This window comes from Pholcus phalangioides, unplaced genomic scaffold (assembly GCF_987345545.1).
Source record: "Pholcus phalangioides strain wild (caught in Gottingen) unplaced genomic scaffold, Ppha-v1.0 ptg000007l_1, whole genome shotgun sequence".
NCBI classification, from domain to species: Eukaryota; Metazoa; Arthropoda; class Arachnida; order Araneae; family Pholcidae; genus Pholcus; species Pholcus phalangioides.
In genome coordinates this window covers 48,192,166-48,214,613 of record NW_028301600.1, presented here as the reverse complement: position 1 = coordinate 48,214,613, position 22,448 = coordinate 48,192,166, and the positions used below count along the sequence as shown (strand labels likewise).

The following is a 22,448-nucleotide window of genomic DNA, read 5'->3' as shown; positions in this document are numbered from 1 at the left end:
GTCTCTACTTATTACAATGTCTATTCTTTGCTAAGAGGAACGTTGGTTACAAAATTAGATGCTTTATTGTGGTATTTGCTCGTATCCACATATATGCGATGAGTATTCCTTTTTCTTTCGTGAATTGTTTAGCAGCAGAAAATAACAAATTCAAAGATAATGTGATGATCTATTTTTTGAAAATTGAATGCTAGCCAAATGAGCTTTATAAAGAAATCTGGAATTTCTAAGCATGCTTTGAACAAATGACAAGATTTAGTTTATGAACATAAAAAGAGCTGAAGAGCAAATCGTCTCTTATTTTTAGTGAATATTTAAAAAAATTGGTTTGAATGTTTGTCTTCAGTTCATACGTATTGTTATCAGTTGGACTCGAAATTTTGACGATTTATCATTTTTATCAGTGTTGACGTCTTTAATACAGATGGGTAGTCGGTTCATTTGTTTAATGTTTTTTCCTATATCAAATTTGGTACGATAATGCTATCACGGTTTTTTTTTAGCTTCAAATAAATGAGTAATAAAAAATGTCAAACTGAACTTATTGATATCCTTTATTTACTAAACTTTTTGGAACTAATCAATAAAAAGCAACAACCTACTTTCATCGGACCATAAAAATGTAAAAATTGATCCTCTTAACTGGAATTGATGTAAAAAAATGCAGTCAGGATGGTTCACTCTTCATTGGGCAGGATCAAAACCGAATCTATTAGCGATGATAGCGTTTTTGATCTTCCTTGTTATATCATATAACATGTCTATGCATCTTGCTTAGCCGTCGTTTCCGTTCAACAGGTTGTCGTCATCTATCATACATATCATCCATAATGTTTGACAGCTTATTTCTCTTCGTCTTTCACGGGAATTTAATTCCGTTACTTTCCGTTATTTCTCTATGATGATATGTATGGATTTTTTTCACTGATCATTTTAGATATAATAATATTATAATATATTTCTAATTTCGATTTCAAATCGACGGATCTCGAATTTCCTCGATCTTAATCATCAAAATGGAAATAAGGAGACACTCATTTCCCCATTACCTAAAAACCAAAAACAGAAAAAACCCTATTATACCCTTCTTTAGAACAGTATTTGAAAGTTCTTTAGTAAATACTATATGATATTAGAAAAAAAAATTGGGGTAGCTTGTGTCATAGGCACGACCGCAAGTTCTGACGTGAATATGTTTTTTCTGCCTTGAATCGCGTGTCAGTACCTGATATTATGCCATTATCATCGACTTTGTCTTTGAAATAGCTAACATAGGGCTGTAACTAGAGGGGGGGGGGGGGCAGGGGAGGCAACTGCCCCGACGTTAAAAGACGTATTCACGTCAAAATCTAAATTTTTATATATCTTGCATTTATATTGCGTAATGGACCTGGTGAGAAAAATAGTGAAAAAATAAAAAAGCCTATTTCTTATCTCAAAGTACATGATCAAATTTTTTAAATGCTTTCTTTTTCTAAGCGATTTTTGTATCAGAACGGAATTTTCAATTTTGCAAACAATTCACATAAGAATCACAAGTTGGAGTTAAATATGAATTTTATTTTTTAAATTACACATCTCTGTTCCATATAGATACGTACAAAAAGACTAATATTCTTTAAATTAAGCTTGATAAAATAGGGTAGATATTATCAAAATCATAGGTTTTCAATGCGTTTCAAGATGTTTTATTTCGATTCTGCTCCGTACAGGGTAGATGGCTTTATTCATTTTTGTTCATGTCGCGAGTCATGACTTGTATAGATTTATGTGCTCTGCAGTTAGAATTAAAGAGGAATTTTTTTTTCATGGAAAATTTGCAGTATTTTTAAAATTGTGCTTACTACAGATGTTTAATTTTTGCATTTCTTGTGTTTATCATATTTGCATTTTTATTTTTCCCCCTTTCCCCCCCCCCACATATATATTTTTTTCTCGGACTGCGACGTGCATCGTGTTTACCACAGATGTTCAGTTTTTGCATTATATACATTTATTTATTTATTTATCCTCATATACTTCCAAAAAGTGTTTTGTTAGGTGGGGTGGATAGATTGATGGGCTATGGGAGGGTGTTGCTACTTTTCCAACAGATACCCTTTACGTTAGAGGTTCCGTAAATAATATTAACGTGGGTATCTGTCTGGTATTTCAAGCTCAAGTATTTTTTAGACTAAAATGGTGAAATCAAATCTAAAATTTAATCTACTTAATGAAGAAAGCAAATTTTAGAATATCGGTTGTTGTATTGTCAAGGGAAAAATTGTTAAAAATCGTTTGAATTCTTTTGCATTTTCTGTGCTGTAATCGTCATAAAAAAATTGTTTCAAGTTATATGAAGAAAAATATCTAAGACTATATCATAATTAGATTGTTTGGTTAGTGCTTGTAACATGTAGATTCTTAGCAAAATACATATCATACGTGTATTGCAAATTATGCGCACAAATATGTGTCTCTCTTCAGATCGTAAATGTTGCGTTAATAAAAACGAATAGCAGAAAAGTATTCAGTAGTTATAACCGGAAACAGGAATAATTTTGATTGGAAGAGTCATCAACTTAGGAACGTGAAGCGTGCAAAGGAATATTCATTTAGATTCATGATTTAGAGTGATTTCATTTTTCATGAGAAAAGCATTGTTTGATTCGAACTATAGTGTAGGATAAATAGATTCTCTATTCAATGGGTATGTGAAAAATTCATTCGCAATCAATAACAGTGAAACTCATAACAAAAAATGGTGGTTACTTAAAAATGATGACATTTACATTGTGTAGAAATAAATGTTCATTCAAGTGTGAGAGTTCCTTTTAAAAGTTCATATAAAGTTTTATATGAACGTAGAGAGAGAGAAAAATCAAATGAGAATTTATCAATATAATGAAGACATTAAAAAAACTGAAACTCTTAACATTTTATCAACTGTTAAATTTTAGAATAACAGCGATTACACTGTGCATACTTTCATAATAATCACCAATCAGTGGTTATATTTGTAAAAATTCCAGAGTAAAATAATTGTTTGAACAATAAATTTCAATGTATATAAATAGAAGAGTCTATTTCTTAATAATCAATATCAAAGATCAGTTTTCTTTCAAGTCAAATAAAGATTTTAAAAAATAACTATTTAACATTGAGAAAATTCCAGAAGCGTTTTTTTATGTACTTGCTGCGTCGGATACGAAAGAAACAAAATCACTCTTTCGATCATTAGTAGAAATTTTCTTTTTATAAAAATGATATATTACTCAAAATTTTAAAAGTAATTAATTAGCCAGCAGATTAAATATCTCAAAGATTCGTCTTCCGATAATTATTTCTATTTCTTTCATCTGACATCACACAGACGTGGAAATGAAATGCCTATCAATACACTGTGCGATTATTAAAAGTGTTTGCTTTATTAAGCATAATAGAAATTAATTCCAAAAAATGTTCGTAGATATTAATGGGTGAAAAATATTTATAAAGTAATGCTCGATACAAAAATGTATATTCGTTTATTATCGAAACTGCGGTTTCAGTGCCCATTCGACTGCATTAATATGGATATTCGCTTGCAAATTAATATCTATCGGATTATGTTTTAGTTTGAATAGAACCTAATAATTTTGTTTTTCCTAATACTAGTTGTTGAAGTAGGAAATTGCAATGCACTTTGACGTAAATGAAATTAATAATCTCCCATATCCAAAGAAGTAAAAAAATATTTTTTTTTCCTCCAAGTGTGGAAATACGATCTTTTACTTGTGATTGTCTTAAAATTCAAAATTTTCATTAAAAAAGTAGAAGTGTGATATTACTTATTTCATATTTTTACGATATAAAAACAAGTTTTGTTGTTCTTGAAAAATATTTGGACATTTCCGTGGAAGAAATATTCTCGGTATTTTCCCATCTTTTATTTATGGATTGCTGCTTTCGATTGTATATTTTATGGAAGGAAATTTTTGAGATATCAGAAAAGTTATGGAAAAATTTTCGGGACAAAAAAGATAAATTCGATCAAAAATATTATTATTTTAAACATATATGAGTATATCTTCAGAATTTTGTTTCACCTAAGATTACATCTGCTTTGTTTCAAAATATTTCGACAGTTGCTTGACAATAAAGTATCGGATGATAACAATAGAGTGAAGGAAACGAGGTTTTCTTGTTATGAATCTTTACAGATATGATATCATGTAACAGCAAAACATGTGTGTGTGTGTGTGTAGTGTGCACTTACTGAATGAGATGCATATTCTATGATTTTTGGATCAGATCGAAAGTACACCGAAAGCGAAAACTTCCTGTTTATTTTTTGAATTGCAAAGCTTATATGGATATAAGGATAGAAATTCCTGAGAGTAAGAACCCTTCTCTCATTTTCCACTGGGAAATAGAGATCATCATATATGCATTAGTGGATTCCCCTCCGAAATAATTGACCGTAAAAAAAAACGATCCGCAGGGAAAATATTTCTAAACAGAAAAATTTGTAGACGATCAAAGAGTATAGGAAAAGCTGAACGGGGTTTGTAGGACATATTTGAGGATGGGAAGCGTTCAGCATCAAATCGCGATGAAATGAAAAATGAACTGGAGATAAATTAATGGGGTGATGGAGCAGCCGATGTCATCACAGACTGAAATTTCAGTCGACAAAACCAGCGAAGTTCATAAAATAATAATAAAAGTAGTATGATACGACCGTCTAAGAATTCGGAAATGTTTTCGAAAGTCGATAAATATTTTCTATGATATATGTTCGAAACCTTTTCCCAGAACATACCACTAATGCAACAACGATTTCCAAAAGAAATAGTAGTTATTGCATTCCCTAATATTGTTTGTCTATATTATTAAAGAAAGGAATTTAAATTTAAAGTACGTACATTTTCCAATAACACTCTTTAAAAAATTAGCTTTATTTACCTTTTGCGGAATTATGTCGTGATGGACTCGACATAGGTCCACATCAGGAAACAACGGGACTTCTTTCTTACAACGGCCTCTTACGATAATGGATGAGCCCCCTGTGAATTCAGCTTCTTAGCATGACTCATAAGCTATACAAAAACTGCAAAACGACAAGCATCTAAGGACCTTCCTCATTGCCAGGGAGGCGCTATAAAGTGCGAACTGTACTAACGAAGTGGCGAAAAAATCTCTGAATAGCAGATTACTAATGTAGTGGGTCATTAAAAATGTTTTTATTGAAACTATCGATATTACATAAATATCTGTTATATAAGCTATTGATTCCTTTATATTAATCAAATTTAAATTGTTGATATTATTATACAACTGTATAATCATATTTCATAATATCATTTTTTATTGCTAAAAAACTGATCTTTAAACAATTATTTTCAACAAGATTTTAAAGAGAGAAATTTAAATCAAGTACGTACATTTTTAAATAATTAAAAAAAAACAGCTTTACAAATAATGTGATAGGTCAATAAAAATGTTTTCATGTTTTTATTGACGATATTGATGTTAGATAATTGTTATTATAAGGAATTGTTTCCTTAATTCGTCAACAATTTAAATTTTAAAAAACATTTTTAGATTTTACCGTAGCAAAAAAACTGATCCCTAAATAAATTTCCAATGCTCATTTACCATTCAGAAACTGATTGCTAGAGAAGTTTCTTAAATTATTACATCTTTGCAAGAAGTCTAATGGAAGAATCGTGGAGTTTTTCTTTTGTGTCAATCGATAGGTTGCTTATGTTACCTAAACATTTGGAAATCTTATTTTCTTTCAAAAACACTATGATGGAAAAAAGTAAACGAAAAAAGTAAGTTCGATGGCGGTAAATCAACTGATAACTTTGACGCGTTTGCGTTCAATGAAGTCGTTAATATCAGGGAGGGGGCCAGTCATTAACTGGTTAAATGGACCTCAGTGAATCGAAGTTTTTCTTATTTTTAGCAGATAAAAAATATCTTTTTTTCTTAAATTTAGCCGCGGATCGTTGATTTTGCGGTGGTGCAGAAAGATTAATTTTCTTTTGAACAACTAAATAAACTATGACCTTTCTGACACAAATTCAATTAACTTTCATCACATCCTATGCATTGTTAAAGTATTTCTTTCCTGTTCGAATCTTATCTTAAAAGGTTTTGAAGTCAAGTGAATTAATAGCCGAGACTTCATCCAAATGCTAATTGATTTTTTCATCAGTCCAAGTGATATGTGATGTTTGAATACTTCTTCGAAGTTCCCCCATTTCAAAATTAAATTCCGATTGATATTTTCCTTGTTATTCTCGATTCATTTATTGTAATTGTTTTCGAGTTTTTTTTTTTTGTCGTAGATGTCGATGTGTTTTTCATTTTCTGAAAACAATGAATTTTTGATGGACAAAGTGAGTGTCTTTCGAATTCATTCGAACGAATTTTAATTTAACTTGAGGTACTTTTTTCGGTCGTATTCTTTCAAATAGGGGTCTTTTATATTTTTTTCATAATACGCGATCATTTCATGTACCGTAAACTGGAGTTACTTGGGACCTGGGGGGTTACTTGAACCCAAGACAAAAAAAAAAATGTTTTAAATCACTCCTGGGTCTGCTGTCATAAAAATAGACGTGATTTACCATCTCTATACAACAGGTAGCAACACCGGCTAGTGCCCGAGGCGCTAAGCTACGTTTCCGCACCCCTCGCCTTTTCCTAGTTCAGGTTATAATTCTTTGTGATAAAAACACGAAAACTTTTGTGACCTTATAACTTTCACATCTTCACTTTTTTTAAACACTGTAGTCCCACGTGAGGTAAACAGCAATTTACATTTTATAGTGCTTAAGAAAATAACAATTGTTTTAGCTACATATTTAAACATTTTCAAATTTCACCGTAAAAAGACTTTTTGTCAATTTTCTTTCATTAAATGGTTTAGCCCCTGTTCATGTGCATTTCATTTATTTACAGATCTAAAACTAAAAATGCCCCGAAATTACGAGAGGGCTCCTGGGAGCAGAAAGTATGCAGATTTTACAGCTGAAAAATTAGAAGAATGTTTGAGTGGTGTAGGGTCAGGAGTACTGTCTTAGAAAGACGCATAATTATTGATATGTATGCAAACTATCATATTTTAACGTGTATAAGGAACGCCTTTTTGCGAAAAATTGGGTCCCAAAAATAGGAGGGTTTTCTTATATATGGATATAGTATTATAGATACATTTTTTTCAACTTCTTTTCCGAATATTCAAATATTCCCCGAAAAAATCAGGAGGTTCCTTATGCACATTAAAATACGGTAATTCAATTTCATGACTGAATCGGATGTTTTTAGAACTCTCTAATAAAATATATGAATCCAATTAATAACTTGAAATATTATCGTATAAACAAAGTAAGGTGAATATTTAAGAGTGAAGACGTAAAACCTCGATACTCGTATATCTCATATATAATTACTTTAAGAATCAAAGAAATGTTGAATTTCATTTCGTGTTAATCATCCTTTTTTTTTTATCGAAAAACCAACCTATACAAATGACACTTTGTTACATGAAGAAGAAACGCCGTTAAAGATTCGGGTTTTTTTTTGTTCAAGATAATTTTTTCTGTAGGAGATATGCGAATAAATCATTAATGTAAAGAAATGTTAACTAAGCCAGTATGCTAAATAACTAGCTCATTGTAGAAGGAATAAAAGACATCTTCTATTGTTTCAAAAAATAATTGAAACAATAGAAGATGATTTAATGGCAAAATATTTCTTCCAGGGAGTAAAAAAAATTCGATTTGAGTTCGTTAGTTTTCTTGAGTTTCAACGCAAACAAACAAGTTCAATCGCTAAGAATTATTTGTGGAATGTATGTTTTTTCCTACAGAGTCTGTTTCTCTTGAAATACGAGTAATTATTTTCTGATTTTTCTTTTTCTACATGTGAAATATAAATGATGGAGTGGTTTTATTTCTCCAGTAGAAATTGATCGGAGTTGCAATTTTTGAACTTTGTATGTAAGAGGGAGCGAGAGAATTAATAGCAGAGTTATGCAAAACAGGGGAAAAAACAAGTGATACTATCTAATCATGAAAGTGAAAGAATTTATTTAATAGAAAAACTCTCTGTTGAAAGTGATTATTATTTATTATTTTTATCATTTGTCTTCAACTTCCACTCTTTATTGTTATGGATGGCTTTCACTGATTTCGTTTCTTTTCTGCAAAGTAAGTATTTTGGATCATTCGTTTTCAGCTGAAAAAAAGAGTGTAACTATCCTTACTGCGCAATTTTTCCATTCATTTTCATTTGACCAACACAGTAGTTTTGTTTCTTCCCCTTTCTTTACCTCAGTCCCAAGACATTACGAACTATTTTAGTTCATAACATTTGATATATTGAAAACTCAAGCTAGCCAAGATCTTTCACATCTCTAAGGAATATTGTCTAAATATTCTTCGTAGATAGATGCCTGATTTCTCAAGCATGCATTCTTGTTTTTATGTGAAAAATAAGTAAGCACCACTTGCAAGTTGCATTTGCAATTCAGTGAGTACGAAATAGGAAACTTGTATCTTGTCTTTTCACTTACATTAAAAGAACTTTGTTTCTCCCTCTCTTTCTCATTTCCACTTCACTTTTATTCTAAACCTACAAGAAGAAAAAAATATTTTTGTATCGAACAATATGTTTTCTTTTCAATATTTCTTTTGCCTACATGGCATGAGAAAAAAAATAATGGATAGAAATTTGTGCAAGAAAGTGAAGTTCTATATTCGAAGCGTTTCTCGAGCCATCTATCCTGAAAATAAAAAAGAATATTTTTTGTTCTTCAACTGCAAAAGATTTGCATTTAGTATTCTTCAGATGAATATTTCATGTTTATTTGCATGTTATCTTTTATAAAAGAACCAAGGAAGCCGTTAGTCTGTGAGCTTAGATTCCATGAAAATTTTATGTTTAATTTCTGAAAACTTTATATAATTTATAAAACTTGATATTTTCATTATTTAAAAAATAAATATGACAGAAATTTTTTGAGTACTAACTATGTGTGCTATGAACTTGAACTGATGATTCCATAAGAAAGTAAATTTCTGTATCATTGTCTTTTGTGAGACAATACGATTCATACAATATACGCCTCAGGCTGTATCATTTTATCATAAAGAATTTTATTTACAAGAGACGAAATCTGTACCTCAAAAATGAAAAAAAAATTGAAATCCTTAAATCTAAAATTGAATTATAATTTTACAAAGAATCAACAAGTGTGTTAAATAGAGAGATGACCAACTTATTAGGCATGCTAAATGACCGGGATGACGTTTTAGAAACCCTACGAAATCAGCAATCGTAAAATTTCTGGGAACTAATGTAATTTTTCTGGCAGAGTCTAATCGAGTATCTAACTCGTGACACCTCTGACAATATCCTTTGACAAATTAGGTGAATATCTTACCGACCTAGGTCAAAGCACCCTATAAAGTAATTCATAGTATACGATGAAGCTATCAGAATGAACTAGGAGAATATCATGAGTAGATCACGAACTCTTTAATGGTTAAACATAACGTCTTAGACTCTAAGACTGACATATTTACATTTTCCAAGGGCCTATCTATAAGACTAGATACTCATCTCATTTATATCTTCCCAGACTTTGGAATACTTTTGGTCTGACAGAAAAAAATTACACCACAAAACCAAAGTTCATATTTGTGAATGCATGCGTCCGCATATTAACAATGTGAATCGGCATATTTAGTGATATACAGCGTATTTCAACATAAGTGTCCGAAATTAATATAAATTCTATAGTTGAAAAGCAGCGTTAAATGAGGGTAAAACGGTTTTTTTGCATTTAGAGTTGTTTTCCTCAACTTTCCTCCGTTTCTCGAATTCAAATATCTCAGTGAATATTGCACTTAGAAACATGCAATTTTTTGTTGGCATCAGGAGAGACAGGGCAACAACTTTCTACTTGGGTTTTGGGGCAAACGGGGACTGTATAAAAAGTTAATTTTTTTTTATTTTAATACCGTACAACCCTCTTGAAACATGAATAGCATATCTGAGTACTACACGATATTTGGAAACTTTTTCTAATTGGAAGTATGCCTCTAGGATCAACGGTTCACCAATAAAATGTCATCGTTTTCTATGCACCCTGTGTATCTGTGGTTGAAATGGTGAAATCATGATTTTTACGTAATGAAATTTCACGGTTCTAAAATTCATGGTTCTAAATGTAAAAAAATCGAGAATTTCTACCACCGATACCTTTAAAAATTGCTACCAAATTTTGACAAGGTAAATTTCTTTCGGCATGATTGAAAAAAAGCATAAGTTTTACTAATTGACAACTTTGTGAGTCGAGATGCCGAATAAAATTTCAATTTTTACATATTCATCAAGGATCCTTTCTGATGGGTTCAACCATCACAGTAAAATTTTTCTTCTGCTGCTGAAAATATTTCATATTTTACTTGAATTTTGAAATTAATCGTAGAATTTCTTTTTCCGGACAATTTTGGTGAAACACCCTGTATATCATTAATTGGGGACCTATAACAATTGAAGGTAAAAATGCTTGTGTCGCATTTTAAAGATGTACAGGAGTTGAAAATACGTTTATCAAAGCATGTATAAGCAGCTGACGGGATATGTTTTTGCCGTCTATATAATGTTAAGTTCTAAGATCTTAACGTTACTGCAGGCATATAAAGTATTGTGCTTTAACTTCAAATTCAAAATTCCAATTTCAGAAAATTTGTGTTATAAGCTCTTCCTCCTTTAGAAGCCACACCTTCAATTGATTTCTTAAAAAATAAAAACTGTTTTTTCGAGTAATATGAGGTAAAAAGAAATATTAGTGTTTCTTGTTGGAATATTTTTAGTTATTTATGGGAATTTCACGATCACACGAACATTGTTCACTGATATCAAAAGTCGCCGATCGTCGTAAGTACAGAAGCTGTGAACTTTAGCTTTTCTTACTGATAAAAGAATGTCTTTAGCCATTGTTATCTGTTTTTTTAGAGCAGAGGGCGCGTTCATTGTAATCTTTATCTTTACGAAAAACACTTATAATTTTAGAGGATGTAAGAAACTGTTCTCCTAAATGCTGCATTTCTTGTGAATATAAAATTCGATTATGGGTATATATTGCAGAACTGATTATGATTTTTTCTCGTTTCACAGGTGTCGTCTCAAGAAGTGGTTAGAATGAAGTAGAATATCTCGTTGTATGTTTAGGAGGTTAGACAGTAAAACGTCTAAATGCATATTCGACGAACTGTGAAGTTTTCATAAGTTTTTTTGTTCGCCTTATTCTGATATAAGGTACGGGTTCAATCGAAGCCAAAAATGACGATTATCGGGAGGAGGACACTTTCCAGCTATTATTCCAGCAGTGCTGTAATTCTCGCTGCTTTGATTGCAACCACAAATGCAGAAAGCACAAACAGCACTCCTCGGTGTAGAGAAGGACTGCTATTGCCAGTGTGGTTTCCTCAGGAGAACTTGAGCAGTGGTGACATGGTAGCACGAGGTATTATTTACTTCGTCGCTCTGGTCTACACGTTTGTGGGTGTATCAATAGTTGCCGACAGGTTTATGGCATCGATAGAAGTCATTACTTCAAAAGAAAAGGAAGTTGTAATAAAAAAGCCAAACGGCCAAACGCAGACAATTAGCGTAAGGATTTGGAACGAAACAGTGTCAAATCTGACGCTTATGGCATTAGGATCTTCGGCTCCTGAAATTTTACTGTCAATCATTGAAGTCTACGCTCAAGGATTTGAAGCCGGCGATTTAGGACCTGGTACGATAGTAGGTAGCGCAGCTTTCAACATGTTTGTCATAATAGCCATATGCGTATGGTCTGTTCCTTGCGAGGAAAATCGCCGCATAAAACATTTACGGGTATTCTTTGTAACTATGACTTGGAGCGTATTTGCTTACATATGGCTCTACATGATTTTGACTCTAATCTCTCCTGGAAGAATTGACGTCTGGGAAGGTCTTGTAACGTTCATGTTTTTTCCTGCTACAGTTCTTACGGCATACATCGCGGATCGAAGGCTTCTCATATACAAATACCTAAGTAAAAAGTATCGCATGAATAAACGAGGACTTGTTGTTGCCGGAGAAGGGGAAGATATGGAAATGGGAATAGCCAAAGCAAATCACATACCCGACGGCAACGTGAAATCTTATGAACCAGAAGCTAGCGATGATCTACGTGAGTTTGAAGAGCATCGAATGCAGTACATTCAAATTCTCCGAGAACTTAGAAGGAAACACCCTGACGCAAATATGGAGGATATAGAGATGATGGCCAGGGAAGAAATACTTGACAGAGGACCAAAAAGTAGGGCTTACTATCGCATACAAGCAACAAGAAAGTTGATGGGAGGCACTAATCTCATGAAACGGAAGCTGGAAAGGGTCGAAAGGAAAGACGACGAAGAAATGAAAGACGTAAAAAGAGATGTTGTGAGTATTTACTTCGACCCTGGCCATTACACGGTAATGGAGAATGTCGGTCAATTCGCTATTACTGTTGCTAGGGAAGGCGCTCTGTCGGAAGCAGTTGCTGTCGACTATAAGACCGAAGACGGAACTGCAAATGCAGGATCTGACTATTATGAATCGACAGGAACACTAGTTTTTGGACCGGGTGAGACGCAAAAGCAGTTCATGATTACTGTTATAGACGATGATGTGTTTGAAGAAGATGAGCATTTCTACGTTCGCCTACTTAACCCACGATATTCGATCGATAAGACCGATGAAAGAATCCCCATTGAGCTAACAACTCCTCACTTGGCCACAGTAATGATCCTGGACGATGACCATGCTGGTATTTTCCTGTTCCCTGAAGTTGAACTTGAAATTGCCGAGTCTGTAGGTCAATACAAAGTGCAGGTGAATAGGTTTAGTGGTGCCAGAGGGAAAGTCTATCTTCCTTTCAGAACACTGGATGGTACTGCAAAGGCTGGATCTGATTTCGAACGTTTGGAGGGCGAGCTTGTATTCGAAAACAACGAAACATCGTAAGTATCCATTATTTTTCTTCTTGTTTTGTTTCTCTTTGAATCTCAATTCAATAGAAAGGTAAGTGAATAAAGATTTTTTTAATACTCGATGGGTAAGAATTTCATTAAAAAATTATTCTTCCCATCATCCACATTTGAATTCAACAATTTTCTCCAGTTTTGCAAGTCTTTGTACATTTGGGAATTAAGGTTTATGACTATATGACTATTATGAGTGAAAATAGAGTTAAAGAGAGAGAGTCACCATGGTTTAACATGAAATAATGCACTTGCATTAACATCAGACGTGGTATTTTGACCTTTTTTTTTTTAAGAGAAAACGTTTATTAACGAATCATTTCGTCTTCTATGACATTATCGGTGAGTAAGTCTTCCTCGATGATGGGTTTTCTGGAACACAAATACGTACACGACACATAGAACAGTAAGTAATCAAAACTTCGCTGAATTATACTTTAATAATTTCACTCGCAAAAGTAAGCTTTTTTAATTAAATAATACGAGGTTTAGGCTCTTCATCCATCAAATATTGTAAACTTGATTGTACTTCAAATCACCAGATCCCTATTTCTATTAAAAATGGTCGTATTTGAAAGCCATACGATTCATTGAAGATTCGTTGGTGTGTACCATCTAGTATATATAACGAAGAGACACATACGGTATATAGTTCTTTCTGTGTGTTTAGTTGGACCATTCCGAATCATGTGGAAATAGAGATAGATTTTGTTGAATAGAAAAAAAATTTGCAGCGAAAAGAACTGACATTGTTAGTACAGAGATAAATAATATTGACCTAGTAATATTTAGACGGTCGTTAAATTGATCTGGAAAGCAATAGCACTGGAAGGAATTAGGTGATCAGCTTTTCTTAACTACAGATATATCTATATACAGAACGAAAGAAGAGACTCCTAGAAAGATATCTTGAAAACGCTTTTATAGTGTTTAGCTTTTAGTGTTAGCTTTTATAGTAAAAAGAATTATTTTACGCAAATATGTCCTTCAGTACTTTACAATACTTGCTAAATGCTGAAAATATGTATTTTAATATTTTATGCATATCCATTTTGAAGGAAACAAAGAAAAAACAACTTCAAGAATATATTACGTGCTTAGCTCATAGCATACGAAAATAATATTCGGGAAAATGATTTCCAGTACATTCTAACTAAAAAAAGGGCTTATATTTTTATGTCGAGTAAGTTTCAATCTACAACATTGAAAAAATATATCGCTAGAAATTTGATTTCAGAAAATAGTGATATTCAAAATCGCTAATTTCTTATACAGACATTACAAGTTCTATAAAATGATGCAAATTTTAAAAAAATGGATGAAAACGGAGTACATTTTCGAGTAATATGGAATAATCGGGTAATACGGAATACCAGGTTTAGTTTTCTCTGCCTTCAGGTATGGCCTCTATGTGGAACAAGGATAAACAACTTCAAAATGTCTCCACGATGCTGTAGAATCGGTGTCACTCGGTTGTCACTATCATCACGGCTGCTGTAGAAGAACATATGTTTTTCCACTTCCAGAAATTTACTTCGGCAAGTTATCAAGTGTTCATTTGCATTATTATAAATGTGCCCGATAATTTAAAACTAAGCACAATGTACATCACAAGGGTTTTATTTTATTGTGCTGTGCTCATTTTCAGCTAGTGATTTTCCCCCGATTAGAGGGAACGCTATTTTTTCACAGATGGTGTGTCGGATAATATGAAATACTATAAGTATTATCTGAGTTGAGCTATAATATCTCTTCAAGATGAAAAGTTTAGTGATATAAAAGAGGAAAAGTCTATAGAAAGAATATGTGTCCTGTTCTCTGTGGGCCCACCTTGACGGTTTTGGGGCAGATTAAGAATATTGCATTTGTGACTCTTGTAAATAGACTATGACACAATGCATCATCAACTACAAGAAAATGAATGACATCTTTATTTTTCATTGTCATAGACACATTAAATCTTATTTTTGATCAATTCTCGGGTTAGTTTTCTTCATTTTGAATCCTCGATTCCATATATATCATCCGTCTCTATTCCATATTACCAACAAAAATGTTTTTGGAATGCCTTTTTTCTTAGACATAATATTTATTTTTAAATACAATACCCACTTGTCAATGCAAACACAAGAAACCAAGTTTTAAAGAAATACATTTTAAAGGTCTCTACCATGTTTCAAATTGGGGTAATCTAAAATATAAAAATGGTATTCCATAATACCCGAATGCACTATAATCATTCAGATATATCTATAAAAAGAATATTTAATAATGAATTATTAGTCATCAATATTCGAGATATCCGTTTTATGTTGTTGCACTGAACGTACTAGCAATAATTTTTGTACAAAAAATTCTTGAAGATTTAAGCTTACACTATCCAGCTACATTTCTTAGATGCACACTTTTATAATTTACTAAGAACAAAAACGTGTATATATATTCAACTACAGTACATCTTTATGACCCGAGGAAAACTTGAAAAAGAAGAGATTGAATTTCTTGTTTCTTTTCCACAAGCTAATAAACGTCCCAGTTTCTCAAGTTGGGTCTAAAGTAATATGGACTTCAAGTTTAGATGCTTGTTTTCTGCGTGAAAAATTCATACTGGCGAATTTTGTCCGATATTGTAAGCTTAATGGCAACACAAATTATAGCACAAAGAGGTAAAGTGGAAGAAAATGGCAGAAAAGAATAACATGGAATCGAATGCTCTTTTCTCTTCACTTATCTTCATCTATCCTTTCTTTTACCCAACTTTATTCAGCATCGTCCGATAGAAAATTGAAGATTTCATAAGAGAAATGGAAGGTGGTTTTCTTTTCTCCCACTTTTTTTTTCATTTCAAGGCTCTATTTTATTGCCATTGTGAGAAATCGATTCTAAAATGCGCCTGAAAGCCGGTAGGAAATTCCACGTGTATGTTTCATAAATATAATTTTTTTTCTGCTTCCCTGTCTCCCAGAAGTCATTATTATTTACGAACTTGGCGGAAGGATTGAAAATTTAAGACGTGAGACTTATTGGAGACGTCTTCTCACGAGAGAGGACGAGAAACTTCTATTAGGATAGTATTACCGCTTCTATATTTAATTTTTTTCTCGTGTCGTACATTTCCGTATAATGTCAGTTGCAGAAAGTCTGAAAATGATCGAAACCTTAAAAGAAAGTTATCTTTGCCTTTCAGCGTCAACTTCATACTCAGAAACAGTCATTTGGAAACTTCGGAAAAGTGCTATCATACAAATGACTTCGGATTGAAATGGTTTAATGTTCTTCATGATAATATATGAGACACGTAATACTCTTTTTTATACATCTATATTTTCACAATTAATATTTCAAAAGGATTATACATTAGTCAGAACAAACGCGTATATGATTGATCTCCCAAACGGATAAACTGAGTAAATAACGAGAATATAAAAGTGTTATGGTAGTTATTATTTCTTCATTATATATAAAGTGGGAAGTACATGAGAAATTATCAATTGAATTTATGAAGTGTTTCGAAAAACTTAATCCCGTTAATTGATACGAAAAAATTCAATTGACTTCACATAACTTATTTGAGACTGAGCTGAAAAAACTAAAGACAAAATCAACAAATATTTTTAAAATTTTAATTCCAATGTAACACTTTTTTTGCCTCTTCTTCTGTCAAAAATGACATCTTTTAAATTGTAATTCGTTAATGCATTACTACATGGAAAATGCATTGCTCCGGTATTTACACTTAGACAAATGGTGTTTCTTTCTTTACATGGCAGATATGGGTGTTTCCATTTTTGGCACTCATCAACTGTCAACTTTTCTTTTCGAGACAAGACAAAAATAGAAGATTTAAACACAAATTTATTGAATTTTTTGGATCAAAATTTATGCATGACAATATACGAACATGTATACTTCATATGATAGAATAAGTTTCTTCCTTTTATATACATATTTAAATTTTATAACGTCTTCTTTTGATCTTTATGCAACGAATGTAGGGATAATAGCTTCTGAGGTAAAGCCATAAAATATCGGTGAACAGTATATATGATAACCAGATAATTCGGAGAGGGTGCTTGCTGAAATAATAATAATCTTCTGCCTTTCGATTTCTGGATCAATAATGTTACTTCGTGGGTGATGTCCTTTAGGATGTTTTTTTTTCATCCAATATTTTCCTCATTCATCAATAAATTGCATCATTATGTCTGAAAAATTGCGGAAGGTTGACATTCTTTACTTAAATTGATATTAGATTAGTATTAATAATGTTATTAAAAAACATGGTTGTTTCTTTGCGATACTTTTCTATTTTCGAAGCATTAAGTCTTCCGTTATTAAAGTAAAACCTCTTTTTTGCGGACACCGGTGGGACAAAAAAATTCGTCCTTAAAAGAGGGGTGACTGTTAATCAGGGGTTTGAAATGGATACTTTTATTATATGAGGAAAATATAATTTGGCCGTAAAAGAGGTTTGACCGCATCTGATGGGTGTCCGTTAAGAGGGGTTTTACTGTATTTATTAAAAATTATATAGGGTAATATGGTATACCACTCTCATTTTTTTAGATTTTTCCAATTTGGAACATGGTAAAAACCATCTAAAATATAAAACCTATATTTATATAAAATTTTGGATCTTGTCTTTGCACTGACAAGTGGGAATCGTATTTAAAAATGAATATTATGTCTAAGAAAAAAGGCATTAAAAATCATTTTCGATAGGTAATATGGAATAGAGATGGATGATATATATGGAATCGAGGATTCAAAATGAAGAAAACTAACCCGAATTGATCAGAAACAAGATTTAATGGGTCTATGACAATGAAAAATAAAAATTTCATTAATTTTCTTGTAGTTGATGATATGGTGTCATAGTCTATTTAAAAGAGTCACAAATGCAATATTCTTAATCTGCCCCAAAACCGTCAAGGTGGCCCCGCAGAGAACAGGACACATATTCTTTCTATAGACTTTTCCTCTTTTATCTGATTAAACTTTTCATCTTGAAGAGATATTATAGCTCAACTCAGATAATACTTATAGTATTCCATATTATCCGACACACCATCTGTGAAAAAATAGCGTTCCCTCTAATCGGGGGAAAATCACTAGCTGAAAATTAGTACAGCACAATAAAGTAAAACACTTGTGATGCACTGGGTGGGCTAAACGTCTGTAGAAACTTTAAAAATATTCATAAAAACCGGAAAAATAACCGAAATAAAAAACGGTTTACAGTGTTAGCATCGCTAGAGATCACGAGAATTTTTTTAAAACAGGAAAAAAATAACTGAAAAACAGCCGATACATGGCGCTGACGTACACAAGTCAAAGAAAAGATACGGAAATAACGAACAGAATGCCTCCAAATCTTTTATTACAGCAGTATGTGCGCCACATGACCACCACCACAGGGAATAAAATAGCACATTGCAGGCGAGTTACAAATCCAGCAACCGCAGAGTGCAGTAAGTCCACATACACTGTTTACAACGGTGAACTGATAGTAGATTAGGAGCACAAGTTCTTATAACCTTCTCATTTGCATATTTCCACCGAAGTCGCTCGTACCACCGCCAGCTATCGGCTGTTTTTGAGTTATTTTTTTTCTTGCCTTAAAAAAATTTCTCTGACCTTAGCGATGCTAACCCTGCAAATCGTTTTTTATTTCGGTTATTTTTCCGGTTTTTATTCATTTTTAAACTTTCTACGGACTTTTTGTCCACCCTGTACATTGTGCATAATTTCAAGTTAATGGGCACATTTCCAATAATCAATAAACACCTTTGTAAACTTGTGTGAGTAAATTTCAGGAAACGAACAACAAATGTTCTCCTGTAGCAGCCATGTTGATGTTGACAACCGAGTGACACTGACTCTATACAGCATCATAGGGTCATTTTTAAGTACTTTATCACTGTTCCATTTGGCGACCGTACCTCAATTCATATTACCCGACTATTCCATAGAACCCGAATGTACTATACAGGGTGATTCAGAAAATCGATGGGAAAAACTTTAAGAGGTGATAGTATAGACCAATACAAACAATTGTCATCAAACAATGCATGGTCTAACATGAAACGCAAACGCACTAGCGCGTTTCGAAACGGCCGCTCCGGAAACGTTAAAATAGCATTCTCATTGAAATTTATCATTAATTCATTCCACCTAAAGGTAAGTTCCATAAAGCATATAATGAATGATAACAAATGAACTGAAAAATTATGAAAATGATGAAGGAGATATTGTGTCTCATTTCTAAACCTACGATATAAAAGTTGATTCAGAAAAGATGGGAAAAACTTTGAATGAAAAACGCGGATGAGCGAGTCCCGCCGGCTCCCCAGAGCTGTTTAACAAAGAATATTTTCGAAGAAGGGTCAACTACCGCTCTGCGGCGCTCCTGACAAAGGTTGGAGGCACACAGTTTGAGAACCCCACCCCTGAGTTATGCGTTGGGTGGTTTGTAAATTTTAAAATTAGTTTGTAATCAGCATTCTTTTTTTTTTTTTGATAACCGATTGAAAAACTCGATCACGGTTTCAGAAAAAAGTCACGATAGTTTTGAAGTGAGTTTTTTCCACCGTTTTCCAAGCATTGTTTTTGTAACTTGCTTTTAACGAAAGAAAGCATACCAAGTAACCTAAGGCAGAATGGTAAATTTGGTATTTTGAAATACATCTCTCTGCTTCCCATTTTCCTGATATTCTCCATATTTTATTACACCGTATATATCTAAAATGATATATCTCCACATGCCCGTATCCTCATGGTTTTTTTACTCTTATTTATTTGTTTATTATTATTTTGAAAAATAGTTGCAGAAATTTTGTGCATTTCAATGCAGGACAGAAATGAATTTTCAATATTTTCTCTGCGATATACACAATCTGAGCTGAGTGCTACTGTTAAACCAAGCCGATAAAAAAAAAGTAAAGAAAATACTGGCAACCAAGAGATAAGGAAGCCCGGAAGGCATCCATCCTTCTTTTAGCTGTAATTCAAATTCGAGGCGCTTCTTTTGTTGGTTCTGTTGTCAGCTCACAGTGAAACTAGGTTCAAATTTTTGCGCCATTTCAGCAGAAAATCGAAGCAATTCTTTTCTTAGCAAATCTCGTTCTGTTTCCACAAAATTGTATTTCTTTTTTCGTGCTGCTTCACGCAAAAATATTATCGCGTTCGAGAGGAACAACTTCTTCTGTTTTTGTGTCCTGAAGGAATAAATAATTCCTAAAAGGTACTTCGTGGTACAAATTGGCTTCCATATTATTTTGGTTTTAATTTTTCTCCAATTAATTTGACAATAAATTAAGAAATGTCGACTAATAAACTCCAATGATTAACGACGTGAAAATTGCGTATTATAATTATTTTTGATGAGGTTTTTTTTTCTTTTTTTTCATTATACACAGTCGATTAACATTATTGTGGCACATTTTTTACATCAGCGTGTAGCTAATGAAATAACGCGGCAGTCGCGAGCTGACTTGGTGCGGATATAAAGAGAGATATAAGCATTTTGAAAATTTATCAGTCGTTGCTGTGTCACAGGTTAAATAAGCTATTTGTTTATTTATTTTTAAAGACAATTTTCGGCTTTCCAGCTAAGCATTACAGTATGACTAAAACTGAGCAGTTTGTGAAATGTTCGTGTGCCGGTGTCATATAAGTGTGCCACCTCGTAACTAGAAGTAAAAACAATTTAGCACCAAGTGCCGTTGCTGTAAGAGGTGAGCGTCGGCTGTGAGATGGCGTGTGAGGGCCAACCGACGTGAAAAAAAATTGCACAATCTACTGTCAAATTGAACCAGAGAGCTACTAAACTTTTCTCTAGAATGTCAGCGTAATGAACCCTGCTGTGCGTAAAAGGAAGATGAGTTACGGCGCCCATGGTAACAAAGTGGCTTCGATTTGCAATCGAATCAAAATTGGATCTCTTTTTTTTGATTGGCAAAGAATTGCAGTCTTGAATGAGTCACATTTTATGTTACGTAGGATGGATGACTGTTCTCATATCCAGGTGGAAGAATAAGTCGAAAGAGCACGACCAGCACTTCCAAGTACTTTTCGGGTCCTGTAATTTTTCAGACTTGAACCTAGTCGAACACGATTTTACCAACTCTGTCATAATGTTCTCCCTATTGATTTTCCATCACGCATTTTCCAGCAGCTATTGAATTAACTACAATCTGTTTGGATTCATATAAAGAACCTGGCAGATGTTAGTGTGTTATTTAAAGACCCATCTTGTTGCTGCCCGAGTAGCGCATAATGGGTTTTCCTGGTATAGGCTGGTGGTCACATTAATGCGACTCGACAGCAGCTTGGTATTTAGATATTCACTATGTTTTACTGTTTAGTTTAAATTTCTCTTGACCGTGATATATTTTAGTTTGAAGAAGGATCAGTAGATAAGTGAGAATGAAATTAAAATAGAAAAAAAAACAATAATCAATTAATTCATTGCGAAAATGACATTTTCTTAAATTTATGTAACTTTTACTATATTGTTTAAAATAAAAGATTTTTTATCAATTTTTCTAAAATTTTGAACACGAATTCCATCAAAAAAGTTTTAATTTTCCCTAATTACAGCATTTTTAATTTATTTTTTGTGCATTTTAAAATATGATGCATTAAATAAGATGGGAGACATACAAATAATAAGAAATCCTATTACTTGTGTGCCGTAATGATCACAGTCACGAAGTTCATCAGATTCACGTTACTCACTTTTTTCGAATATTTGAGTAATTACGGATCCATATATCACAACAGATAAAAGCAGCTAAAACATTGATTTAAATCGACACTGAAACCTTTCTTTTTTCCACTCCCTATGTAAAGTAGTGAAAGTATCACTTACATATTCTAGTTAAGGAAACACTGATGTGTAATTTTTTTTTAGTCGCGTGAGCTATTCTTGAAAAGATTTCGCACGCAAACACGCAATCAAAAGGGGTCTGAATAGCGTGAAATGTCAATCGTAGCAAAAGATTAGAAAATCTCAAGGGAAACGGAATTTCGGCAATAAAACTGTTGCGCTGACTGTGTTTTGAATCTGAAAATACGTAAGTTGAATCAATACATTTTGCTTTGCTTTTACGCAGTTCTGAGGTTAGCCGTTGAAGTACTTGTTGGCCAAAAAGCTACGAAAACGAAAAATAAAAAAAAGTGCAAGTTTTTACAAAACCTTGCAAATAAAATGCTTGGTTTGACGCTAAAAAAAAAAGTATCTTCACGTTCTTCTAAGGCCATCCTTCCGCTTTTCCGTGGCTTAGTTTGTCCTGGCATAGAGAATGCCGCATTATTTGAGGCCATATCTTCGGAAGGATATAAACTTGGTTAAAGGGATGCAGAGAAGAGCCACCAGAGCACTAGTTGGTATGGTGGTGCTTCAGTTAT

The 22,448-nt window shown here is 32.9% G+C and overlaps 1 protein-coding gene across 3 annotated transcripts in view; it reads left to right on the top strand.

The window, feature by feature from the left end:
• The window catches only part of LOC149085401 (sodium/calcium exchanger 3-like), a 106,351-nt gene that overhangs the window by 56,193 nt on the left and 27,710 nt on the right, over window positions 1–22,448 (top strand). For all 3 annotated transcript variants that reach the window (XM_089233399.1, XM_089233400.1, XM_089233401.1), the window contains exon 2: window positions 11,161–13,016. In XM_089233399.1, the coding sequence (XP_089089525.1) occupies window positions 11,326–13,016 (1,691 nt within the window). In that variant the 5' untranslated portion in view covers window positions 11,161–11,325. The remainder of the gene's footprint in view (window positions 1–11,160; window positions 13,017–22,448) is intronic.